The sequence below is a fragment of the Mucor velutinosus genome (genome assembly GCF_035048745.1).
Source record: "Mucor velutinosus strain NIH1002 chromosome Unknown tig00001564, whole genome shotgun sequence".
Lineage (NCBI taxonomy): Eukaryota > Fungi > Mucoromycota > Mucoromycetes > Mucorales > Mucoraceae > Mucor > Mucor velutinosus.
In genome coordinates, this window is record NW_027041906.1 from 1,373,050 (window position 1) to 1,398,978 (window position 25,929).

The following is a 25,929-nucleotide window of genomic DNA, read 5'->3' on the forward strand; positions in this document are numbered from 1 at the left end:
ATTCGAAATGATTTATAAAATATGGCTAACATATTCCACAGCTCCAATTTCGCAATGTTAAAAAAATGTATAAGCTACACTCATAATTGGTAAGACAAATCCATTACTATATTTTGACAAGCAAACCATCCAACATTGAGGAGTAGTGTATCGTATCTTTTCGATTGTATAAGAATGTAATAACCTATCCTGGTAAATAGATTGCTTTCCAATGTTACTAAATAGGCTCATAATAGGTCCACTCAGAGAGTAAAATGCTGAACAAATATTTTAATTGAGAACAAAGCGAAATTTTTCTTTTATTGAATTATTACTCATTTATTTTCTCTAATAAGAAGAGCTTGAATTCCCTAACTAATGTTGCTTTTGCGTAAAAAAAACACCTTTCCTCGTTATCGCTGTACGTAATATTCCTCCAGGTTGGTATTGTATCACCAAAAAGCGCAAGTATCAGTTTCGTCGATGCCTCTAAGTATTATTTGTCCTGATAAATATTTGCTTCTAAGCCAGAACCATAAATAACTGAATGTGAATAGTAAGTAAAAAGGATTTTCAAAAGGACATATTTAAGGCGGACGCCTTCAGGTTACTGACTCAAGTTATCTTATTTTTTTTTTTACATTTAATTGTGTTTTAGCATCAAACATGTTTGAGTATCCTTCGCTAATATTTTGCTGTACATATTATTAACAAATGCTATGACATACTGAAATGCCGTAAACTTATTCACATGATCGCACCTTGAGATTTCATCCAAAACGATTTACTGCTTATTAATGAAGTCGACGCTTTGTAGACGACAGAAGGCTTTTGTTCCCAACCCAATCAGCAGCGCGAATGTGGGGAAACTGTTATATTTGCAATCTATTACAAGCGTGTAACCCTAATGTAAGAACTGATTTCCCGGAATACATCGGGATAAGGCAATTCAAGGTGAGAAAATAGGGATCGGATATGAAATTAGGTAAGCAGCTGTGCCATAGCATGATGGAATACTTACAAAGATCAAACAGATATCAGCACGTGTAACAATGATATTTGCGAGGGGAAACAAGGCGAGGCTCAACATGACAAATAATAATATAAGCAAAAACTTATTTAGGATGAGAAAAATGTGTTTATGTAATATGAAAAGGTTAAAAGGGAAATAATGAGTTTAGCTAGCTAAATTACTCTACAGCAAGTTGAAGAAAAAAATGACGAATTGGGATTTTTAGATTTAATAATGCTTCTTGTGGTCCTTGTAATAGTTGATGAGACCATTGGTAGAAGCATCATGAGATTCGACACGACCAGAGCTAGTCAATTCAGGCAAAATGGCCTTGGCCAGTTGCTTACCGAGCTCAACACCCCATTGATCGTAAGAGTTGATATCCCAGATGGCACCTTGAACGAAAATCTTGTGTTCATACATGGCAATGAGAGAACCAAGAGTAGCAGGAGTCAACTTTTGGAACAAGAAAGAGTTGGTAGGCTTGTTACCCTTGAAGACCTTGTGGGGGACAATGTTCTCTTGGACGTTGGCACCCATCTCGGCACGAACTTGTTGCTCGTTCTTACCAACCATCAAAGCTTCAGTTTGAGCAAAAAAGTTGGACAACAAAATGTCGTGGTGAACACCCTTACTGATAGGATTGAAAGTCTCGACGGGGGCAAGGAAATCACAAGGAATCATCTTGGTACCTTGATGGATGAGTTGATAGAAGGCGTGTTGACCGTTGGTACCAGGCTCACCCCAGATGATGGGACCAGTTTGAGCTTGGACCTCTTCACCAGAGCGAGAGACGTACTTGCCATTGGACTCCATGTTACCCTAAATTAGCGTGATTAATAAAAAATCATGCCATTGTATATTGACAAGCTTACCTGTTGGAAATAAGCAGGGAAACGGTGCATGTATTGATCATAAGGGAGGATAGCCTCAGTTTGAGCACCAAAGAAGTTGTTGTACCAAACGCCAACGAGAGCCATCAAGACGGGAATGTTGTTCTCAAGAGGAGTGTTGACGAAATGTTGATCCATTTCATGACCACCACGGAGAAGATCTTCAAAGTTTTGATAGCCAATGGTGATAGCAATGGAGAGACCGATAGCAGACCAGAGAGAGTAACGACCACCAACCCAATCCCAGAACTTGAACATGTTCTTAGCATCAATACCAAACTTGGTGACCAATTCAGTGTTGGTGGACAAGGCAACAAAGTGCTTAGCAACATGGCTGGCCTATAATTTTTTGTTTCAAAAATTTTAGCAAGATTGTTATCATGATAAGATCGTTTAAATCACACACACAGATGCAACATGAACATGAACGTGTGCTGTATGCGGAGATAAACTGATTGAATAGATTTCTCAAAACTTACATCTTTAGCGGCATCGAGGAACCAAGATTTAGCAGACTCAGCATTGGTGATAGTTTCTTGAGTGGTGAAGGTCTTGGAGGCAATGATGAAGAGGGTGGTCTCGGGGTTGACAGACTTGAGGACCTCGGCAAGATGAGTACCATCAATGTTGGAAACGTAGTGGGGATTCAAACCCTCTTGAGCATAGGGCTTCAAGGCTTCAGTAACCATGACAGGACCGAGATCTGAACCACCAATACCAATGTTGACAATATCAGTGATACGCTTACCAGTATAACCCTTCCATTCACCAGAGCGGACAGATTCAGAGAACTCCTTCATGTGAGCAAGGACTTCACGGACCTCAGGCATGACATCTTCACCATTGTCATAGATGGGCTTATCAGAGAGGTTACGGAGGGCGACATGGAGAACAGCACGGTCTTCAGTAAAGTTAATGTGCTCACCAGCAAACATCTTGTTGCGCATTTCCTCAACATTGGCTTCCTTGGCCAACTCGAGCAAGAGTTGAAGAGTCTCATCAGTAACACGATTCTTGGAGAAATCAAACAAAATGGAGGTGTTGGTCTTGTCAGTACCCTTAAAGACGCGATGATACTTTTCGAAACGCTTGGGATCCTTTTCGAATTGCTCCTTGATGACAATGTTCTTACCCTCGGAGTCGTAGTATTGTTGGAGCTTGCTCCATGTGTTCAATTTGTTGGCCAAAACCATTTTTAGTGTATGATATGAAAAAGATGATGAAAAAGAGGCGAGATGTGAGCGATTAGAGATCCTTTTTATATGAAATTTTCCACATAATCCAAGGGTTTCTCTTTTTTTGTGCTTCCGCGTTTTAAGGCTGTGTTCTGTCTCTGTTTTAAAATGTTTAGGCCATAAATCAGATGTGCTATCAAAAGGGCACCTTCCCTAGATTTACCCGGCGTTTGGTTTCACCGTTTATAAATCACTTAGATATAATCCAGCACGTCAATTGTTGCTAAATAAATTATGCGAATATTCTACTGCATCTTAGGGTCTAGTCTAGACGTACGTGGCGCCAAGAAAGGGTAGAGTAATAGTGTAAAAATTTGCTCAAATGTGGGAAGAACCAGCACGTCGTACATCTGGCATGACCAGCCATCGTCGAAGAATTTCTCTGTTGATTTCTGATTGTTTATGTATGACAACTTGCTAAATAAATATGTGCATAAACTCCATACTAGATGATGCTTGTGCAAGTAACCATTGTTCAGGCTACTTTTCGCTGGCTACTCATCGCCTTCACATTCAGACGCTTTCTTGGTTGTCAGGACAATGATTCATTGGCCGACCAGTATTATGAGCCTTTAATTCCCAAACACTCTTTTTTTGAAGTATGGTCCATTCCTTCCTCTCTTTTTCTGTTTTCTTTTTCACTTTTTCGCCTTTTGCCGTCCTGCTAACGAAAGCACATCAAACTCAAACCAGAAAGACTTTTACGCCGAGAACTTCAATACAGAAGAGAAAAAGAGGGTAAATTTCTGGATACAGCGAAAGAGATGTCTAGATTGTATTGACCTGATAGCGACAATAGTTGAAATTATACCAAAATTACATGATAATCAAATTGGCCTATTACTACAGCAACAACATATCAGATTAATCTCCCTTTGTTCTGTCAACATTCTACAGCCATGTCGAACGCTTTATTATTGCGACTATTTACGTCTGAATACTTTAATGCCTGGATTGCTATTTCGTATATATTTCGATATCCTGACAACGTTGGTATTCAGCACTACCTGTGTACCCAGTTGAGAAAGTTTCCTATTGCTGAAATCGAGTTTTTCTTGCCTCAACTCATGTAAGTGTTATATGTTTCCATACTATCATTGGGTGTGATACAAGGCAATTTTGACTAATATTATCATGTAGGCATCTTTTAATCACCCGTCCAACAGAATCTGTTGCTCTCGAGTGCTATATTATAGACGCATGTGAGCAATCAACCCATATTGCTGTCATGGTAAGACCAACAGGAGACATGTAGGCACCGCAATTCTGACATTGGCTTGAATAGAGTCTATGGTATTTACAAGCATATCTATCGGACTTGGCAGCAAACCCTCAGAATCCCTCATTTCAGCTGAGTAAAAGAGTATTCAACAGATGCCAAGCCATCATTTTTGCAGAGGATGATCAAGATGGGTCAAATAGACTGGAGCAGACACAGCGTGTGCGCGAGAATGCATTCCCGGCATTAGTAGGCATGGGTGCAATGCTTGCTGGTATTGGACAACCCCTTTCAACAAAGCCAGTGGGTAGTGTAGCTATTGCACAAGGTCGTAAACCACGCACAGCCTTGAATTCAGTGGACGCCTCCATCATTAGTCGACGCAATACCATGGATGAAACCGAATCCGACGATCCTTCCGTCTCATCCCCCTCCAAAGCCAGTGGTGATTTGCAAAGACTGCCGTTTCAATCATCGTCTAATCCACAACTGCCCCTTAAAAAGAATACTAGTCGGCCCAAATCAGCATCAGCATTTTCATCTATCTTGGGCGATTCAAACCACTTTACAGTTTCGTTAGAAGATTTGCATAGAGGCAAGGCATTTAGTGTATCTCGGTATCTGAAACAGGCTCAACAAAAAATTAATCATACAGTCCGTTCCACATTGGTCTCGCACGATGCCAATGCGCCACCCCAGCTGTTGATGGGCAGAGGAATGAATGCCAACAGTATGAAAGCCATGGCTCAATCGTCTGTGCCATTAGCCAACTCACCCACCACGCCTACAACGCCTACAACACCAACAACACCCACTACGCCATGTCGCTCTATTTCATCAGAGGAAGCCCTGGGCCAGAGTCCGCCCAAACGGTCTGCTTCAGCCGACCTACAGCGTTACTATCACCCCGAAGAAGACGATCTGGTCAACAATAGCAGTTCTGATGATGATGAAGTGTACGCCTTGGCCAAGTTGAGCATAGATGATCGTCGCCATTTGCTCCGATCAAATTACTTTCGTTCCGAGATGCAGTTTCTACTAGCCTTGGTAGACATTGCCACTCGACTCGTTATTGTGCCGAAACCAGCTAGATTGAGTGCCCTACATGCAGAATTGACCCTATTGAATCACAATTTGCCTGCTGAAATTTGTATGCCATTATGGTGCCCTGCGACTGTGGATAGGCCTTATCATCATCGTATTGTTAGAATCAGTCCCACGGATGCTGTTGTTCTGAATTCTGCAGAAAGAGTAAGTTTTTTTTTTCGTGTGCATTGAAATGGCTAGCAATCGTCTTACCCCTGAGGTATCGTATAGGCACCATATTTACTGATGATTGAAGTTTTGGATGATGAGCTTAGTTTGGAGAACGGATTCAAGTCATCATTAAGCAAAATCAAAAAGAACAAACGAAAGAGTCAACGGTTCTCGGTTGGAAGCAGTAAAAAGAAACAACCTCTAGACGACGACGATGCGGTGGATATAGGCGATCTTGGATCACCCACCAGTTCTCGCAGTATGGACCTCATGAGCTCAGCCTCCACGTCCACTATTGGCACAGCTGCTATTGAGATTCATCACAATACACACCACGCGGACATGATGATTGAAGAGCCTAGTGCCTTGAATGAACAAGATGTCAAAGATGGAAGTTCGGATCAGGAACATGAACATGCCCATTTTGATGCGGAAGAATTTGCAGAAAAAATGAAGACGGCAGCTATTCTTTTGGCCCAGCTTCAATTGAACCATCCTTCACAACAAGATAATGTCACTATTCGAGCCAGCACAGAGGGCATTCGACAGAAGATTATTGCTGAGATGATGGCGTTGGAAGACGATCGTATGGAAAAAATGGCTTTGGAAGGTGTAGATAAAGGCGTTGGAGGAGGCGGAGGAGAAGGTGCTGGCAACGAGCGGAAATTGGACGATGAAGTGCGTGTTGCCATGGTAGCAAACAAGGAAGATCCGAGTGCAGCTGTATTTTCAGAGAATTGGGAGGCAAAGAAAGAGCGTATCCGAGCTGCATCACCCTACGGTCATTTGCCGAACTGGCGTTTGATCTCTGTTATCGTAAAGAATGGAGCTGATCTTCGACAAGAGCAATTTGCTATTCAACTAATCCGAGAAATGCAAAAGATTTGGCAGGATACCAAGACGGATGTTTGGGTTCAGTAGTAAGTTTTGCATCATCATGTAGAGATCATGCTATTCAAAGCGTTTATTTAGTATCCGAGTGTTGGTCACTTCAGACGATTCGGGTCTGATTGAAACAGTCAAAAATTCGATATCAATCCATTCCATCAAGAAGGAAGCTTACACTCGAAAATGGAATGAGGAAGGCGCCGTATTTTCACTCAAAGATTATTATACCAGAGCAAGTCTTGGCGCGGTTAATGTGAAGAAAGAAAGTACTAACTTGCATTTATATAGCGTTGGGGATCACCTGAAAGCGAGAGTTACAAAAAGGCACAGCTTGCATTCATGAAGAGTTTGGCTGGCTATTCAATTGCGTCCTATATAATGCAGATCAAGGATCGGCACAACGGCAATTTGTTGATTGATGATGCAGGTCATATTATTCATATCGATTTTGGATTCATCTTGTCCAATTCTCCTGGTTCTGTTGGCTTTGAGATGGCTCCCTTCAAATTACCACAAGAGTACATTGACATCTTGGGTGGTGTAAATAGCCCCCTGTTTGATCAATACAAGGCACTGACAAAGCAAGCCTTCTTGGCTGTTCGCAAGCACAGCGATAACATCTTGCTGTTGACTGAGATGATGTCGAAAGAATCAAAGTTACCCTGTTTCCAGAACGGCGGTCAACATGCTCTATCCGCTCTCAGGGACCGTTTCCAACTACAGTTGACAGAACCTCAAGTAGAGACGTTTGTAGAAAAATTGATCATGAGTAGTTGCTGTAATGTGTTTACTCGACTTTACGATACATATCAATATTATTCGCAGGTAAGCACAATGTTGTTCCTTTAGGTAAAAACAGTGATTGAATGATTGAATGTAGGGTATCTTGTAAAAGATCTTTTATTACATGTGCAAAAATTTAAAATTACTATACTATGACCCTCCCCATCCATTCCCTTTAATATTCATCATATATAAGATCACTGTAAATTCTTTGTTATTATATTTCCCTCAACCTCTAAACATTAATCTGTAATCGATCATATAAGATCAAGTTAAAACCAACACTAGTTGTATTGAATAAATTCTAATACAACATTCTGGACCTCTGTTATAATCATATCAATTACAATTCATTTCTAATCGTCATCAAACACATGCACATTCGAGCTTTGAGCTACAGTGGTTATCACCAGGATGAAACTATTCCTTCCCAACACACAGACTGTATAAAACTAGAAATATCTATATCATGAACAATACGCAATTGTTTCAAAATCCTCGACGGTATCATCAGACTATAAGTCAAGTTAGGCCTTTTGTTAGATATTTCTTGGGGGTAGTTTTAATGCCATGTGGGTGGTTTCATCCTGAGAAAACGCAAACGTAAACCATTTTCAAACGCGTGTTTGGTAAGAAGAAAGAATAATGGAAAAAATTTCATTGGAAAGGAGCGATCTTTGTAATTAGGTTGATGAGTTTGTAAAACAGCGAGACCACTGCCGCGATGAATTGATAATGAGATGTAACCTCTCGACACTTTGATATCAAATCCATTGCCGGAATTGATCTTGAAGACAAGAAATTACTCTCAATCTTTCAGTTATATACTATTTGTGCCTATATAAAAAGCTTTGAATTTGGCCAACTACAGTAAAAATGCGTATTCATCTTGCATAAAATGGTTTGCATTTGGATGAGTGGGTTTGAAATGATTGAGCTCGTCATATATGAAAGCGTGCAACAAAATCAAAGTATAGTAACCAGAGTAAGTGGTTCATACGCAATCGTTCTTTTGCAAGCTTCCATACAATAGGCATGACATTATTTTTGCCAGCCAAACCTGGCCAATCTTCGACGAACAATTTTCTCACTCAAAATGAAAATTTTCGATAAATTTGCGACTTGATTGAACTATTTTGCCATATTCGACTATATAAAATATCACGATCAACCCATGCTTCTTTAAGCTTTCTTGAAGTACTTTTCAAGACGCTTCCAATGGTGCCAAGTAAAATAAATGTTTTGAATAAACTTATTGAGTGTTTTACGAAAATATGAAAAAAGATTTCTGGCCAAAAAGTCGAATTTTTTACACATCAAATCCCGCAAAGATGATTTCAGTGGTTACGTTAAATCGATAGAAACATTTTGATTCAAGGTATACCGTAGTAAAAGTCTTCATTTTCAAGGTCAAAAACACGGTCGTTTGATTTTCAATGAAAACCATGAGGGGTAATCTCATGCTGTTTGGTCGAATTTTGGCCATGTCTTTTTGGTCCTCAAAAAGTTGAGCAAAGGTGCCAAGAAGTTAGTGCTGGATGAAAGCAAGTGTCTGGCGCTATTCTGGCAGTTTAAAATGGCTTCTAACACAGGAAATTACTGCTTAAATGCATTCAGATTCTTACTGCGTTTTGCATATTTTGAAGTATTTAGAGGCAATGCAAGTAGAATATTTGCCCGTATATATATAGTGTTTCCGTTAATACAAGCGTGGTGCATCTTAGGAGGGTCAGATCCATAATTACAGAGGCCTTTCACATGACAGTGGAAGGTTAAAATGTGAAATTTCAGCATCAACGCGTAAGATGAAGTGATTTCTTCAAACCAAAAAACGTGGAGGAGAGGGGGGGGGGGCGAAAAATCGGAATTGAAGCCGAAGCATACTGCTACAATGGTGAGTTTGGCATATATAACACCGACTGAAGCCATCATAATACTAAGCAGGTAGAGCATACATAAGTTTTAAGACCACAGATAACATGCTGAACAGCATATGTGGAAAGTTTCATTGAAATACAAGCTGTTAGTTCTAGAATCTTGTAAATGCTATTTTCTTAAAATTCCGCATGTTCAGGCTCGAGAAAGAGAACAAGATCATTGAAGCATGACTCTTTCGATCCAATTTATGCATGCTGATGAAACAGAGATCTCCCGGAATTACATATTTAACTGCACTGTCTATACTTGTTGGTCCTGATACAAGCACAATTCATTGTTGCAACGATTAACCACTCATGCAGATTTGCCATTATTGCTAATTGAGATTCATAAACACCCGGGAACATTTTGACAATGGCCCCTATAGTTTATCCATATATACAAACAAGAACACTTTTTCTAGATTCAAATTGGTTTGTATCATGCAGATATATACATCACATCCACATTGATTGTAGTACGCACAAAGAGCGCTGCTACTGCGTCCACCATTATCATGTATCCACTGTTCCCTTTTATAACCAAATGACAGTAATTAGATGAATATATGTCCGTACACCATCATTGGCATAAATGAGCGACAAAGACTTTTGATCGACGTATATTTACATACTTGATGTACGGAAATAAAATCCCAAAAGGTCCCAAAGGTGATCAGAAAGTGCTCATTGTCAAATCCTTTAAATTGATCCTCTTTTTTTGTTTTTTATATAAAATCGTATTCATTTCTGCTTCTCTTCTATCTTTTTCTTTTTCTTCCTTTCATCTCTTCAAACGTAACATAAGCATGGATTTATTCGACAACAACAACTGGGATCACAATGCTGAAGTAAGCTAAAGCTGCTGTCGATTAGCATAAGAGTACCCAATTTAATCAGTGTGTTTGAATAGGACTTTCAGCATGATTTGAGTGTACAACAGGTACAATATACTTGACATGTGTTTGGCTGCGTTGAACGAGAGCTCATTTTATTTGTATCTAGGCATTTTCTACTGCATCATCTCAGGAACATCATCAAATCATGGCAGGCCTCGTACAACCACAACCTGTGCTTAAAGTAGAGGGTGTAATTCAGGCACTTGTATGTAATTTTCCGAGCACAGACACATCTACATCATTGTACTTATCACTTGTCATGGTAGACACCAACCTTATCTGATTACGACCCTCATTATGGGGGATTGTCTGCTTGTCCATCTCCCTATTTGGTAAATGTCGACTTTTTCATTGTACATAAAACAATATTGACTCATGTATCTCTTTCTTTTAGATGTCACCTGTTGGTAGCAAGAGACGCTACTCGCTCGGAGGATATGAGCCTCCTCGATGGGCACCATACATGTCACCTATTGTCACGACAACTCGAAGCCACTCAGTCAAACGAAACAAGCGACCTTCTACTTACTCTCGCTGGACACTGGAAGAAGACGAGCTGCTCCGTCAGGCTGTTCAGTTACACGGTCCTCATAAATGGTCTCTGATTGCCTCGCATGTACCAAATCGTACGCCAATGCAATGCTCCACACGATGGCTGGGTGCTCTCAAGTAAATCTCTCTTTCCTTCAATTGTTATGCCATGTATTAATCATCGTTTTCTCTCTAGCCCCAACATTCACAAGGGTCGCTGGACCGAAAATGAGGATGCTATTTTACGGTACTCTGTATTGGAATACGCGAGTGTTACTGATAGTGAAGGCAGAGTGCAACCTATACCATGGAATAAGATTGCAGAGCGAATTCCCAACCGCACAGGTATCCAATGTCAAGCAAGGTGGACAGAAGCACTGGATCCCTATGTTCGCAAGGGGAAATGGGGCGTGGAGGAGGATGCTTTACTGCGTATGGGCGTCAGTGATTTTGGCCGTTGCTGGATTAGAATAGCAGAGACTATTCCAGGTAGAACACAGAGACAGTGCCGTACGCGTTGGATGCAAATCAAGTACAAGGAGGACCGTCAGCAGCGAACTGAACAGAAGCGCAAAGATGCAGCCGATGACACATCATCTCAAAGTTATATCACATCAGATGAAGAGGAGGTCGAAGAAGTAGATGCTCAGCGAGATAAACAACAACAGCAGCAACAGCAGCAAAGGCCCAAGTCGACACAACAAGCACAGCAGCAACAGAAAAAGCTACTACATCCTCATCAGCACCAAGTGCCTTCCTTTTTCGTTGTGGATGATTTCGACACACAACTTCACCAGCCTCTATTGGAAGATACCAACACAACTCAAGTGAACCAGCCAGCAACGACTGCAGCACCCAATATCGAGTTTCTAAAGGATGATGATTTCTTTTTATCAACAGACTGGCCCCTCAATGCTTATCAACAATCGCATAATGCTTATTTATGATCTACATTTGCCTAATCGCCATCTCTTACATCAGAAAACCAACAAAAAAATATATCAACTAATTATGCTTTTACCACTTTTTTTATATGCAAAAATATCCTCTGTTTATATTATGTTCAGTCCTTTATATACTTTATCCCTCCCCCCCCCCCCCACCTCTCCTATTCCCCATTTTAACTTTGTTTGATACAAGCTTATATAAACTTCACTCTATTGTTTCTGTATAATCTAATAAACCTTCAAATTTCTCAACAAACTCCCGAGATGTCATCAGATTCGGCATGGCGTGTATATATATATATGTATAAGTCGAGATTTATTAAGCTAAACAAGTTTTTTAAGCAAAGTTTTTGTACATTGAGAGTGAGGGAGAAAGATAATTTAAGCAAGAGGACTGATGAGCCTGTGATAGAAGCACATATTAGTACTGTGTGATACTAGCAAACACACGCACATAAACACAACTTACTTGAGGACAGAGGGTCTGGGGTTGCTACGAGTCATACCCAAGTAAATAACAAAGGGAATGAATCCCCAGTGGATGACAGTCTTTGTAACATCGGCAACCTACAAACTCGTTATGAATGGCTTGTTGCCATAGCTACATTGACGCAATTACCTTGTAGAGAGTATCTTTGGTAGAGTCGTTCATTTTGAATATGTATAGAAAATGGAATAAAAAGGAATATTTTAATATACGAGGGTGTAGTGGTAAGGTATAAATCCTTCAGTAGTGCGTTTTTGACCCCCAGCCCTTGATTCCCTCTCCTGTCAATGGATAAAGAGTGTGCTAAATGGTGGCTTGTCTGGTTTTATAAATAAAAAATTTCGAAAAATCACACATCTTCTGCATCACCATCATCATATCATCATGGCTGACGAAAAGATCATTCCTACCGAAGAAGAGCTCATCTCTGCTATCCAAAATATCAAGCTGGAATTGCCCGAAGCAGGTATCAAGACAGTTGCCACTCAAGTCTTGGTGAAGCAACCTAATTGGCAAGTGAGCGAGAAGCGTGTCAAAAAGTATATGCAACAAGGTGGACTCACCAACAGTGCCCCTGCTGCCAAGGAGCCTGTCAAGTCTGGTCTCGCCGACGATCCATCTGTGCCAGTCTCGTTTATCGATCCCAAAATTGATTTCAAGGCTGTGTCTGATGCTGTCGAAGCTCGTATGGTAGATCAAGTTACCGGTAAAGGTCTCTTTGCTGCTCGTGATATTAAGAAGGATGAGACCATCTTTACAGAAACTCCCTTTGCCTACTTCCCTCCTTGGGAGGCATTCAATTTAGCTCGTAGCGGAAATGCGTGTGGCCTCTGTTGCAAGCCTTTGATCTATCCCAATCGCAACACGCAACATTGTGGACACTGCAACATGTTTTACTGTAGCAAAGAATGTAGAATCACTGCTTGGGAAAAGTTCCATCAACTTGAATGCACAAACTTGAACAAGGCTGTTGTCGCTTTCATGAGTTTCTGTGAAATGGAAAAGTGGCAGGCACCTATGGCAGTGTCTCGTATCTACGCACAGATGATTTTGGCTCATCAACGTGGTGAATTGGATCAAGTCATTGGACATTTGGACGCTTTCGCAACTGTGAGTCAAGAGGAGCGTCAAGCCAAGGAGACCGAGTGGATTTTTATGGAAGCACCTACTCGTGAACTATGGACCAAAGCCAGAGATTTGTTGAGAGCAGCTTACAAGACACCTAGCAAGAGATGCAAAATCACAACACCTTTACCTGAAGCATTACAGCAAAAGTTGTTTGAGGACGAAGAGACCTTCTTGAACTACCTAGGCAAGTTCAACATCAACAACCAAAACGGCGGCATGTACTTGGTGCACTCACACATCAACCACAACTGCCATCCCAATGTCAGCATCGACTATCCTCAACGCAACTCTCAATACAAGCTCACAGTAAGAGCTATCCGTGATATCAGCAAGGGCGAGCAATTATACGAGACATACGTCAATCCCCGTTGGAACAAGGACACTAGACAAACCTATTTAGACAAATCGTACTTGTTTACCTGTCAATGCGATCGTTGTGTGAATGACACACCCTTAACAGACGAGCTCAAAAAGGGACTTCGATTAAGGGATGAATAAAACGGAGGGGTTTTTTTTATTACTTTTCTTTGCTGTAAATATCTTTTAAAATTTCTATTAAACTAGCAATTCCTTGTAAAAATCCATCATCTGGACAGCGGGAACCTCTTTCTGGTGGGTATGTCATTATGTCTTGGTTTTCTTCAATTTCTTTACGAGTGATGCAATGTGTAAAGTCAATCAACTTCATTGCGATGCTTCTATTTACATTTAATGCGTCATATACAATCAATAAGCTTGATCCATAGAATCGATATCCAATCATTTTCTCGACTTCGATGTACAAGTTGGTGAGTCTTTCAATCAGTACTGGGATAAATTCGATCAACAAGTTTATGCCGTTATGAAGAAAATGATATACAGTGTCACGGAAAGATTCTGGTGTCAGTGTGCGACCCACGTACTTGTCTTGAACATCGTAGGCATGTTTGTCCAGTTGGTAGACCTTTTCAAGAGATTGTTAGTATCATGGCATGCATTCATGGATAGAAACTCACCTGCATACCGCACACTCGTACACCTAATTTACCGCTAGTGGATTGCTCGCATTTGAACTTTTGGCTTGCCATTTTTCCGGCACTGACATAGACACCATGTTGCCTGACACCCATTTTTAAATCTAATATACAAGGCTTCTTCAGACCAAGCGTCATGTCGTCCATCACCATGAATGCCTCGCCGTCTTTAGCACCATTCGTTTCGCTATCACTGCCATGTGTACCGCTGTTGTATTGACGCTTGGACACTCTGCCATGCTTTTGAAACTGACATAATCGCTTTCGATCACTTTCGAGAGCAATTTCAGGGTACCCGTTTTGATAAGAAACATGAATTATACCCATGTATCTAGGTAGAAAAGAGTTTAATCCACCATGCCGTAAAAGATCTTTATAAAAAGAATGCTCATTGGATTTAATGGCTTTACATAAAGGTCCGTTTGACAAACGAAACATGGCCACATGTCCACCTGCTTTATGCTTTAACGGTAGTAATTCAAGCTTCTTTGGCTGTTGTGCTTGATCTCCAATGAGCGTTGAACCTTTCATTTCATCTTTGTGTGTTGGAGAAACTGAAAAAGAGAAAAGAGAAAAGAGAAAAGAAAAAGGAAAAAAAAAAAAAAAAAACGAAGCTAACATTGAGTATAAATTTTTGACTGCAACCATCACGATTGGACAGGTTTGAAAGGCAGGCGAAACCTAAACATTTGGGATCTGATTTAATCATATAAATAAAACAAAAGGAAGGGGAGGGGGTTGGGAGTGAGCGACCATGGGTGGATAATTTAGAATAAGAGGGTAACAAGAATGAGTGGAGTAGCAGATAGATATGACTAAAAAAGGAGTGTAGCTTGGCCATAGCATTTAGTTGGTATCCATAGAGGATGTTGCAGCAACAGTCGAATTCACACCAACCACCTTTAAGCGCTTGATCCAGAGTTCAGCTCTCTCGATAGTGTCTGAAAACACAATAGAAACCGAATTCAGCATTTCAATCGACTCGCCACCAAAATCCAGTAGCTTGATCGATGTTTCGTGGAGGGGCTGTTGTTGGCTATCGGCGACAGGTCCAACGTGAGGTGAATTTGAAGGTGAAGTTTGACGGGTATTGTTCAAGATGGCCCAACGACTGGGTAATTGCAGGATGAATGCACGCACGCTTGCTTTCGCTTGTTCGGGTAATCCTGATCCAGCATATTTACTGACTACTTCAACTACTTTGCGGAGGGTATCGACGATCTCTTTCTTGATCTTGGCAAGTGTGTTGCTCTTTTCGTCAACGATGGCTACATCTCTCTTTGCTGTCGTGGCTGCATTTGACGATCCAGTCGCCAAAGACACCAAGAAGCTACGAAGCAAGTTCATCTGTTGATCGATATGCTGCATTGCGTATTGTAACCAGCTCAGGCAGTAACGCAAACATTTCATACTTTCCTCGCTAATAACAGCTGCTGTTGTACCTGCAGCTGAACCTGCATGGAGCACAATTTGTTGCCAGCGGCTCTTGCTGTTGCTGCTATTGCTACTAGGCCTTTGCAGTGTGTATGGTCGGTGTGGCGATGTTGAGCGTGAGGCAGCAGATCTTGATTTGCGGTCTTCCTCCATGACAGATCGTCTACCAGTGGCAGTGGATCGTTGGTGCATCAATGGCTGATGATCGTAAAGTGAAGCACGGGCAAGTGCAGTTGTGGCGGCTGTAGTTTCGTCATCCTCAGATGCGTCCTGTATCCTCGTTTATTAAGTATCCTTGTACAACAACGATCAGCTCGTATATCCATACAACATTTACCTCCTTCAATTTGCGATCATAGCCTAATTTATCGTAAATGGGGCCAGCGTAAGATTCAATCATCTCAGCACCGTATTTGACAACAGAACTGGAGTTTTCATAAGCCTTTAATGCAGTGTGTACAAGAGGCAAACGACGAATAAAATGCTCCTGATTATCTAAGTAATACATGAGAACGGGTATCCTTGCGTCGCTTAATATGCTGTGCTATTTTACTTGGAGTATCATTCGCAGCAGATTCCAATGTGACATTTGAATCTTCAGGTTCATTCATATGACAAAGCTGAGTAATCGACATGGCCGACGATTGCTGTGTCATTTTACTTGATGTTGATTTTGTATTAAAAAGAGAAAATGGAGGGAAAAAAAAAAAAAAAAAAAAAAAAGAAGAAAAACAGGGGATACACAAATATGAAAATAAATGGGGATTTCAACACATCTTTAGTTGCACAAGAACTTTCACGTGTGATTCAACATTTTATAGACACTTATCAGTGTTCAAATCGGGAGTTTAAGAGCCCTTCCCTTCTCCTCACTAGAGAACTCCTTTCCTCTTTTCGCACAGTCAAAAAAAAAAAAAAAAAGTTTCTTAATTGCGCACGAAATGTCAAGCTTTCACATTGGGAAAGCAATACAAAGCATGGCACCTAGACGATGCTTTTCAACAAATCGCATTCAACTGAGTCAGCAATATCATTTTGACACATTCAAGTTTGTTGAACGGTTGGAAAAGGCTAATTTCACTCGACAGCAAAGTGAATCCATCATGAAGGCCTTGCGAAAAGTCATTGGAGAGAGTATGACTGAATTGACGAAACCGATGGTAACAAAAGCGGAACAAGAAAAGGTATGTATGCCCTGATTCAAGATAGAATGTGAATCCAAGATTATGTCATGAACTTGCACCAACACACACATTATGGACCGTCAGGCAATCTACATGTACAAAGTGGATTTTGCTCATCTAAAATCGGAGATACAGCTGTTGGAGAAAAATGACTTTTCAATCATGAAGGCCGAGAATGAGCGATTACAGGCACAGGTGGAGAAGCTGAGACAACGGCTCAAAGAGGAGATTGTGCGAGCACAAGCCAATGTGAGATTAGATCTAAACCTGGAGAAAGGTCGAGTGAGGGACGAAGCAAGCGGACAAGAAATCAAGATGAAGGAGACAGACACACGCATCGAGAGCGAAATCGCCGGCTTGCGAACCCAAATGGAAGCTATCAAATTCCAGATCTTACAGTATATGGTGGGTACCATGACAGGTGCAGGTGCTTTATTCTTGGCTTATCTTCGCATGTTTCGTTGATGTCATTTTCCGGACCAAATGCCCTTTTGCTGTGATGTTGGATATATAAATCCGATTCTGACCGATTAGCGATACATTTCCTTTCACTTTCTTTAACAAACAATAAAAAGCACAAATATACCAATGACTAGCTATACTGCACGATATATTACATCTACAAACTTGGGCATGTTCAAGTCCACATACCCCTCAAAGACTGCATCTTTACAGTCATACAAGAAGCACACACTATATGATATCTTTGAAGAGCTGGATGAGGGAGATGAGGAGAACTACAATGACTATGCAGCAAACTCAAACCAAAACTACTTTGCCAACAAGAGATATTCAACAAGCTCATCCTATTCTATCAGTGACCATCTGGAGACCATCTACGAGGTAGAGGAAGAGCAGCAGCAAGAATAAATCAATCAAATAGCCATCCTGCTACATATACTGTCCATAATTTCATATAAATCTACATACATATCATGCTTACTTTTGTATATATTGCTATCCCCAATGAATCATATAAATAAACCTATTTATTTACTATACTTTACAAGACACATACACATACATCTTTACTAACATGAGGCAGACAGTCCATATTCCATTCATCACATTCGGCTATGTTTGATCTCATTGCATTATTTACTAGGATTATGATCTGATCACATGAGGATGATGACAACAAAGACTCGCTTGTGATAATGACATGTATTCTACGCATTTCTATCGAATGCCTGCTGCCAGCACATATGACAATCTTATCAAAACCCTTGTTTTTCAACCTTATCATTGAAACTTTTCATCTGGAGAGAGTGTGTGTGGGATTTTTTTTTTTTTTTCTTGCTTAAATTCAGGGGTAAATTGGGATGCATTTTGTCGGTGGTGAGAAAATCTAAGCAGATGATAGGGTATTGTATCGTAAGAGACGTAGTACTCTTAATGCTAATGTATAATTGGATTTTAATACTACTGCTTGCCTGTAAGTTTACGAGTGCCACAGTTCCCGTGTATATAACTATATATATATATATAGTATACATGGTGCATGTATGTCTAGCTTTCCAATGTCATTTATAGCCAACTTGATCTTACATTACCAACTCAATGCATTGCGTTTCAAGATCCACGCCTTTCCAAATACTCATCGATAGCTGGCGCCAATGATTAATATCTCAATCTCTGAATATAGTACATTGAATCTTCTTGACAGTCCATGTAGGCATATCAGAGTATTGCAATGAAACGGAGTGATGCAGGAACCGATTCAAGGCAAGATGGTCACAATTTCTAGGAAGGCGGCTTCCAAAAAAACATTGTTCTAAACCACCATCCTTGCTAATGATCCATAAACCCCTCATACTTTTTCATAATTTGATATAATCCACAACTTCAACTTATCAAAAGCATGTCTGTTATGTCCCTAAGTATGTGCAAGCTCATCTTTACTGACCGCATGTACTGACTTGTATCCTCAAACAGCTTCGACCCTCAAGGCATTGCAGCCTTTCAAACAATCCACAACATTCAACTGCATCAGAGCCTTGCAATCAAAGTAATTGATTTGAACGATTACGCCATGCTGGACAGAGCCTTACATTTTCTCTTTTAGCTTCTCTACTACAGCCTTTAGATCAGCCGAGCAACCTACACCCGACAGACCTCAAATTGGAGCCTCATCCTTGTTTGACAATGTTCAAGTTGAAGCCGAAGAGAAATTAGCACAACAAGATCATAAGTTGACAGAAAAAGAAGTACGATATATGAAAAGCACACTTTGCAATGTCAGCACAGAGATAATTAACGAGGTATACCTTAGTATCGTTTTTCTTCTAGAAACTTCAAAACTAGCCCACGTAAATTGAATATGCTCGCACGTCAAATTCGCAACCTTCCTGTTGATGAAGCTATTCGCCAAATGGAATTCTCTGATAAACGCTCGGCCAAAAAGATCTTACACAATTTAGCATTTGCCAGAAAGAATGCTGCTGATCAAAAGGGAATGGAGAACATGGTTGTTTGTAAGTTTTGTCAAGCGTGAAGTTTTGGGCAAATGAACTCAGTGTTTTTGAAAATAGCACAAGCATGGGTCGGTAAGGGCAGATATGTTAGACGTGTCAGACCTCATGGTCGTGGTCAATTCGGTATCATGCATCACAAGGAAGCACATATCAAGTTCCTGTTCAAGGAAGCAACTGCCGTGTCTGATGCAAAGACTGAGAGAAGAAATATCAGAGGATGGAAGGACCCCAAGAAGACTTGGGTGCAATTGAATGAGACAAAGCCAATCTACAATGCAAAGCCTTTCTACAACTGGTAGATTTCATTGCAGATTTTATATACTTAGTTAGACACCTATTCTTTTCTTCTTCTTTCACTTGTAAAATTCCTTGTTTATTATTAAAAAGATTGATCCTACATATACAGTCTAGATCAATGCCTTCAACAATTCCTTGTGTTCATCGGTGGGATCCAAAAGAGGTGCAGGACAATAACCGGCAGGAGCTCCTCTTTGACGTAACAGATATTTAAGACTTTGTAAAAATCCTGCTTTTTGCATTAATTGAATCTTTGGTGAAAGCGTCTTCATGACCTGCTCGGCTTTCTCAGTCTCGCCATTTTGTAAATGTTGGTTAATGCTCATCATCTCTTCAGGAAAAAGAGCACCTGCAATTGATGTGATGCCAGTGAATCCATGATCTTTGTAGAGATCAACATATGAGCCGTCTCCTCCGGTAAAGAATGATTGCTGTTTGGCCAGTTCTTCATCTAGTAGCTCCTTAATCTTTTCTACATTGGCAACAACTCCAGTTTCTTTGATGCCAAACAAATTGTGGTTCTTGACCGTCTTGACCAGGTGAACAAAAGTCTCGGGCTCGACTTGCACAGTGTTTCTGTTGGGATTATTGTACAGAAAGATAGGCAACTTGGTAGCATTGGCTACATCGGTCACGTATGCTATCAGCTCTCTTTGTGAAGGAACACGATAAGGAGGCACACCCAGCATAATTCCCGAGCAACCAGCACCTTCTGCTGCTTTGGCAAGCTCAACTGCGTCTTTGGTTTTAAAAGCTGCTACACCTGCATACAATGGATATCCCTCGGGTGATGACTTTGCAACGAGTTTATATAGCTTTTTGCGCTCTGCAATTGTCAGACAGTGCTGTTCGCCAGTAGTTCCACTGATCAATAAACCAGGTGCTTTTGCTTGTTCGATGTAGAATTTGGTGAGTTCAGGAACCGAGCTTTCATCGAAATCACCATCCAAAGTGAATGGAGTTACCATGGCAACTGAGTAATTCAAGAATTGTCTAGTCATTGTAACGCCTGTAAAGGATGTATGAGCTATTGAATATCGTAAATAAGAGAAGGTAGTCTTGGTCTTATACATCACAGTTTATTCGGGTCAAAATTAAAGCCGCATGCTCGGAATCAACGCTCCCACGCCCTTCTTTAGTAAAGGTGACTCATTCAAAGCTCAAATGCATTGTATTCATTGAAATGGAGACATTCAGTTAAATTATAGCCTCTATGGATTGATGCAATTGATATTCGGTGGTTATACTTCCATGATATATCCTCCAGGCAATGATTTGTATGATATAAACTTCCAGCAAATGCAAGCCTCTCATAGAAACCTATACGCGCCATACTTTTAAGGAAGCTTGGTATTTAAGAGTTACAACTGCACCTTGATATGTTTTCGCAACACTTTCACGTTAGTGCCAATAATTTTTCGAAACCAAACTGTATCACGAGATTCTTCATCGAAATGTCGTGCGCGATCCATGTTATCTTTACATTTGATGGAGGAGGGCTTCCATAACGTTGCTTGATTGCTGGTAGTTTGACTGAATTCTTCTTGTCTAAAGACTAATTCCATCATTATATACAACAGCACAACGATCGTAATGTATACAGCCTTAAATCGTCCCCAGCATCATCTTTAGCAAAGAATTGATCATAAAAATTGAGCAAGATTTACTCGAATAAAAGATCTATACCAACAGTACTTTGAAAGAATTTCTTATTGCGCATTGATTTAAACTATGTTTCTAGCATTGAAAGTGCTCTTTCAGCTCCTCATCTTTCACCAAATCAACCTCGTTAGAGACATGTCAAATGGGTCTGGATGGCATCTGATTGGGCGAATTTGCGTTCGAATTTCTTTTATCAAATTTTTTTGACTAGGTTTTTATATCGACTTCTTTGCCCTTAACTATTCAGAAAGTTCTTTATTATGGCTGTTGATCAAGGTAACTACTTGCTACGTTGTGCGAGACGAAGCCTATATATGTTGGCGACTGGTCAAGAAAGAATTCTATGAGATCAAATAGCAGCTAATTGGGATTTGATTCATAATCTGAATTGTTCAGTTTAAATTCTTGTTTCCATGGCAACATCAAATAGGCCATCTCCTTGACAGCAACTGGTGGGGCCATAGAAATTAACTAAATCATTGTCTTGTCGTATTATATTAGGTAACCGTGTCAACTATGACCGTACTACTCTTTTGGCCTTGGCTGGTAGTCCGTTTGCTAAGGTCCCTCCCGTAAAGATGGCTTTCATCCCAGGTGTTACTAGAACCCCTAATCAAAGTGATGTCGTTATGTCTTTCCGTAAGTCTAAGGACAGAAAGAAGGAGAAGGAGAAGGAGAAGAAGACATGTAAGTTTGCTCTTTCAGATGTGAGAAATGAATGAATACCAATGCGTAATGTTTGTCATGTATAGTCAATCCTTTCGCTCTCCTTGGCGATGACGAGTAGATCCGTCAATGTTACTCTTCAAGAATACAGCAAATAGAGTAACTCATACTATTATAGTCTTTGTAATAAATACTCAGAGTTGTAAAAGTGATTGCATGGACTCCAATTGCGTCTTGTTGTATGCACTTGAGTATGGTTGGACATAAAGTGTTCTGCTGGCCATGTTGACGAGTCAGCTTGATGAGATCCTTCTTCTGTAGGTAAATCTAGTCAATCGATTGAGCGAGTACAAAGCTGTGCATAGACTGTTTGATCAATTGAACATACGGTTCGTGTTGAAGGAGATGCATGCAGTATTAAATTTGTGGCTTTGCAAGTGATTTCATGTCTGCCTGGTTGTTTCGAGATGCTAGCAAATGATAAAACATCACATTGGGAAGAAAGAGCAGTTTGATGACTTATTTGAGCAATTGCTGGCCAATACAGGGTCACCAATGCTATATTTGATCAAGTTTAAGTCTGCTGAAGTAGGCTGTTTCTTTCAATCATTCATTTTGATGTGAGGAATGTTTAATGCCAATAGAAATCGCACTTTATTTGCTTACGCCCACTTGCTCCTTGATGAAATCACAAACCATCTTGATGGATGTAAGGTATTGAGGTGTATGAGGAAGAGGGGTTGTCATAAAGGCATGGATGGTACCCAAAACTCGGACGCCGACTGTATATACACCAGCCATAAGCAATTTGGAAGCATAAGCTTCACCTTCATCACGAAGAATATCGCATTCACATGTTAACACCAAAGCCGGTGGCAAACCCTTCAATTCATCCTCTGTAGCCAGAATTGGTGTAGCATAGCGATCATTGAGCTCTGATGCTGACTTGGGAAGATACGCAGTTCCACACATTTCGGCCTCTTTGACGGAAAGATAACATTCACCGCCACCATATGTCTTATACGACTCATATAAACTCATATCAGCCCCAACAGCAGGGTACATCAAAACCTGAGCTTTAATCACTCCTTCCATGCCACGATCCTTTGCCATCACTACCGGCTCATGCTTAATATACACAAAAGCAATTCGCAGGACATTAGATCACACTTACTTGAAATGGCAGCTGCCATGTTTCCTCCAGCTGAATCACCAGCCACTACGATCTTGTCAGGATTAACATTGATGGACTTCCCGTGCTCACGAAGCCAGCACAGAGCAGCGAAACTCTGCTCATTTGCAATGGGAAACTGAACCTCAGGGCTAAGGCTGTATTCCACGAGCATGACAGCAGCATGTGCTTTGATACAGAGCTGAATGTCATAGGTTAGCGGCTACCATGTTTACTAAATTTTGAATCATCTCGACTTACATCAGTAGCAATCTTGGTGTGCGTTGTTGCGCTTCCAAGTACCCAACCTCCACCATGACTACATGAGGGTGAATTTGAGATTTAGTTTGTGTTTCACAAGCAATGCAAGATGTACATACAAGTAAAGAATAACGGGCAATACCTCATTTTCGGTGTCTACAGGTCTAAATACAGTAGTGCCAATCTTTAAATTCTTGGGGCCTCCTGCCACCTCTTGCTTGGATTGGAGTGTCTTTGGTACAGGTACCTTTTTAGCAAACTCATCAGCTACATCGCGAAGTTGCGTGATAATGTGATATTTCTGTTCAGGGCTGGGAGTGTCACTGCCCATCAGCTGAAAAGCTGCTGCAAGTTGGGTTTTGTGATCGTCACAAAATGCTTGATATACAGGATGAATTGGGTGCTTTGTATCGGGAAACTGCATCTAGTCTATTAGTTGAATAGGAGGATAAAGAGCACTTCTAAAATCGTCTGCTTTTTTACCCCAATTACACATTTGCCTTTAGAATCCCGTTTAGTTTTGGCGGTTACTTTGCAATATTTCGTCATAAAACTAAGAGAAAATGCGGTAGCTCGCACAGCATTAGTCGCTCTGTGCAACTTGTGGCAATACTTTTTTTAGAAAAACAGCTTTGCATTTCGTATTAGGCTTCGCCTTTGGGCGAACAATGAGCAACGATTAATTTTATCAGACGTATAAGTTTATAATAAAAGTGCTCTATAATAGCCATGTTAAGCTGTGGCACTTTTCAATTCGCAATGCCTTCTACATGTGCTTCCAACAGCATAGATTACCTGGACGTAGCATGGCATGACCTTGTCAGCCGCCGCCAAAATTGGGCCAATCTCCGCTTTACAATCTGTCCCGATTCGTTGATTTTTGTGCTTTTTGGATCTTATTCGACTTATTTCGTCAGATTTGATTATAAAAGAAGCGCTGCTCATCCATACTCCCTTAAGCTTTCCTGAAGTACTTTTCAAGGCGCTTCCAACGGTGTCCGTTATAAGAAGTGTTCTGAATCAAACTATCGAGCAATGCTTGAAAGTATGAAATGAGGTTTTTAGCGAAAATATCCAGATTTTGCATATGAAAGCCTCATAAAAGTGGTTTCAGAGACTGCTTTGGATCGAGAGAAACATATTAATCCAATATATACCATAGCAAAAGTCTTCATTTTCAAGGTGAAAAATACGATTGTTTGATTTTCGATAAAAACCATGAGGGGTACCTCATGCTTTTTGGTCGATTTTTGGCCATGGTTTTTTTTTTGGCCCAAAAAGTTGAGCAAAGGTATCAGGAAGTTACTACTGCTTGAGTGCAATTGTTTGGTGTCATTCCGGTGGCTCAGAAAGGTCTATATGCCAAGATACGAAGGCTTGAGAGCTGTCAAATTTGGTTATGTTTTTGCTTTCATTTATACGGCATGAATCACATCTTTGGTAACTGAAACCTTCTGGAAGGGCAGTTCTGCAGCCTGCGCAATTTCTAATTCGAATAGGAGGCATATTGATTTTGGTAAAGCTAATTCATGCAAATTCTGATGTGTTATGTTGTTAGTAAGCTTATTAATGATAAATACGAGAAACCAAATTTATTACTTGAATACTTTGGTGTTGCACGTTTGCTTCGCTAGAAAAAAGCCCTCTTCGAGTCGATATTACCAAATGTTACCTTGATACCACATATCGCCCATCTATAGCCAAATAGCTGGCAAGAAATCACTTGAATTAGATGCGTTATGTTCTTTGCAGAAAGGCTCCTGATCTCTGATCTACTACGACGACGCTTTTGTGTTCAAGTTCTTTTAGTATATATAGCAACGATATTATTAAAGGAAAGGTTTGGATACAGACTGTCTATTGCGTCTAAAATATCCAACGTGCCTTACAACAGCTGTCATCGTCTCACTAATAAGCTGTGTTATTGTGCTATGATACTGCAATACAACAGTGCCACTCAATTCGATGTTTCGAGCTGAATATTTGGATGTAACGGCATGTTCCAAATCTAAACTAATGCATATAATGTCTTTACGCCTTTGTATCATAACAAAAGCGCGTCTATTGACAAGCAAATGCATGAAACGCTACCAAATTTGACAGCTCTCAAGCCTTCGTATCTTGGCATATAGACCTTTCTGAGTCACCGGAATGACACCAAACAATTGCACTCAAGCAGTAGTAACTTCCTGATACCTTTGCTCAACTTTTTGGGCCAAAAAAAAAACCATGGCCAAAAATCGACCAAAAAGCATGAGGTACCCCTCATGGTTTTTATCGAAAATCAAACAATCGTATTTTTCACCTTGAAAATGAAGACTTTTGCTATGGTATATATTGGATTAATATGTTTCTCTCGATCCAAAGCAGTCTCTGAAACCACTTTTATGAGGCTTTCATATGCAAAATCTGGATATTTTCGCTAAAAACCTCATTTCATACTTTCAAGCATTGCTCGATAGTTTGATTCAGAACACTTCTTATAACGGACACCGTTGGAAGCGCCTTGAAAAGTACTTCAGGAAAGCTTAAGGGGGTATCGGATGATCATTGCAATTTATATAGTCGAATGCTTTAAAATAGTTCGATCAAG

At 40.4% G+C, this 25,929-nt stretch overlaps 12 protein-coding genes across 12 annotated transcripts; 7 read left to right on the forward strand and 5 right to left on the reverse strand.

Annotated features, from left to right (window-relative positions):
- Window positions 1-1,219: 1,219 nt before the first annotated feature.
- On the reverse strand, window positions 1,220-3,077 carry ATC70_010729 (uncharacterized protein; the record flags this gene model as incomplete). Its single annotated transcript, XM_064829939.1, has 3 exons — window positions 1,220-1,813; window positions 1,867-2,223; window positions 2,364-3,077. The coding sequence occupies 3 exons, from the start codon at window positions 3,075-3,077 to the stop codon at window positions 1,220-1,222; spliced, it is 1,665 nt and encodes a 554-aa protein (XP_064682441.1).
- Window positions 3,078-4,018: 941 nt separating this feature from the next.
- ATC70_010730 (uncharacterized protein) lies at window positions 4,019-7,375 on the forward strand (the record flags this gene model as incomplete). Its single annotated transcript, XM_064829940.1, has 7 exons — window positions 4,019-4,188; window positions 4,260-4,350; window positions 4,405-5,589; window positions 5,656-6,515; window positions 6,568-6,715; window positions 6,772-7,308; window positions 7,364-7,375. The coding sequence occupies 7 exons, from the start codon at window positions 4,019-4,021 to the stop codon at window positions 7,373-7,375; spliced, it is 3,003 nt and encodes a 1,000-aa protein (XP_064682442.1).
- A 2,616-nt stretch (window positions 7,376-9,991) lies between these two features.
- Window positions 9,992-11,559, forward strand: ATC70_010731 (uncharacterized protein; the record flags this gene model as incomplete). The annotated part of the gene is made up of 6 exons (XM_064829941.1): window positions 9,992-10,033; window positions 10,096-10,125; window positions 10,188-10,286; window positions 10,348-10,413; window positions 10,476-10,750; window positions 10,809-11,559. 6 exons carry the CDS (start codon window positions 9,992-9,994, stop codon window positions 11,557-11,559), a joined length of 1,263 nt encoding a protein of 420 aa, XP_064682443.1.
- Window positions 11,560-12,430: 871 nt separating this feature from the next.
- On the forward strand, window positions 12,431-13,672 carry ATC70_010732 (uncharacterized protein; the record flags this gene model as incomplete). The annotated part of the gene is made up of 1 exon (XM_064829942.1): window positions 12,431-13,672. The coding sequence occupies one exon, from the start codon at window positions 12,431-12,433 to the stop codon at window positions 13,670-13,672; it is 1,242 nt and encodes a 413-aa protein (XP_064682444.1).
- Window positions 13,673-13,798: 126 nt separating this feature from the next.
- Window positions 13,799-14,514, reverse strand: ATC70_010733 (uncharacterized protein; the record flags this gene model as incomplete). Its single annotated transcript, XM_064829943.1, has 3 exons — window positions 13,799-13,822; window positions 13,881-14,117; window positions 14,170-14,514. The coding sequence occupies 3 exons, from the start codon at window positions 14,512-14,514 to the stop codon at window positions 13,799-13,801; spliced, it is 606 nt and encodes a 201-aa protein (XP_064682445.1).
- Window positions 14,515-15,033: 519 nt separating this feature from the next.
- Window positions 15,034-16,277, reverse strand: ATC70_010734 (uncharacterized protein; the record flags this gene model as incomplete). Its single annotated transcript, XM_064829944.1, has 3 exons — window positions 15,034-15,891; window positions 15,959-16,116; window positions 16,175-16,277. The coding sequence occupies 3 exons, from the start codon at window positions 16,275-16,277 to the stop codon at window positions 15,034-15,036; spliced, it is 1,119 nt and encodes a 372-aa protein (XP_064682446.1).
- A 321-nt stretch (window positions 16,278-16,598) lies between these two features.
- ATC70_010735 (uncharacterized protein) lies at window positions 16,599-17,270 on the forward strand (the record flags this gene model as incomplete). The annotated part of the gene is made up of 2 exons (XM_064829945.1): window positions 16,599-16,805; window positions 16,890-17,270. The coding sequence occupies 2 exons, from the start codon at window positions 16,599-16,601 to the stop codon at window positions 17,268-17,270; spliced, it is 588 nt and encodes a 195-aa protein (XP_064682447.1).
- Window positions 17,271-17,393: 123 nt separating this feature from the next.
- Window positions 17,394-17,675, forward strand: TRP3_1 (anthranilate synthase / indole-3-glycerol phosphate synthase; the record flags this gene model as incomplete). The annotated part of the gene is made up of 1 exon (XM_064829946.1): window positions 17,394-17,675. The coding sequence occupies one exon, from the start codon at window positions 17,394-17,396 to the stop codon at window positions 17,673-17,675; it is 282 nt and encodes a 93-aa protein (XP_064682448.1).
- A 991-nt stretch (window positions 17,676-18,666) lies between these two features.
- Window positions 18,667-19,578, forward strand: GRX5 (monothiol glutaredoxin grx5; the record flags this gene model as incomplete). Its single annotated transcript, XM_064829947.1, has 5 exons — window positions 18,667-18,685; window positions 18,741-18,813; window positions 18,871-19,012; window positions 19,078-19,279; window positions 19,337-19,578. 5 exons carry the CDS (start codon window positions 18,667-18,669, stop codon window positions 19,576-19,578), a joined length of 678 nt encoding a protein of 225 aa, XP_064682449.1.
- A 108-nt stretch (window positions 19,579-19,686) lies between these two features.
- Window positions 19,687-20,577, reverse strand: NHP10_3 (non-histone protein; the record flags this gene model as incomplete). The annotated part of the gene is made up of 1 exon (XM_064829948.1): window positions 19,687-20,577. The coding sequence occupies one exon, from the start codon at window positions 20,575-20,577 to the stop codon at window positions 19,687-19,689; it is 891 nt and encodes a 296-aa protein (XP_064682450.1).
- Window positions 20,578-21,498: 921 nt separating this feature from the next.
- Window positions 21,499-22,025, forward strand: RPS1_4 (ribosomal 40S subunit protein S1B; the record flags this gene model as incomplete). The annotated part of the gene is made up of 3 exons (XM_064829949.1): window positions 21,499-21,514; window positions 21,740-21,925; window positions 21,991-22,025. 3 exons carry the CDS (start codon window positions 21,499-21,501, stop codon window positions 22,023-22,025), a joined length of 237 nt encoding a protein of 78 aa, XP_064682451.1.
- Window positions 22,026-22,558: 533 nt separating this feature from the next.
- ATC70_010740 (uncharacterized protein) lies at window positions 22,559-23,760 on the reverse strand (the record flags this gene model as incomplete). Its single annotated transcript, XM_064829950.1, has 4 exons — window positions 22,559-23,019; window positions 23,079-23,277; window positions 23,337-23,394; window positions 23,456-23,760. 4 exons carry the CDS (start codon window positions 23,758-23,760, stop codon window positions 22,559-22,561), a joined length of 1,023 nt encoding a protein of 340 aa, XP_064682452.1.
- Window positions 23,761-25,929: the final 2,169 nt, after the last annotated feature.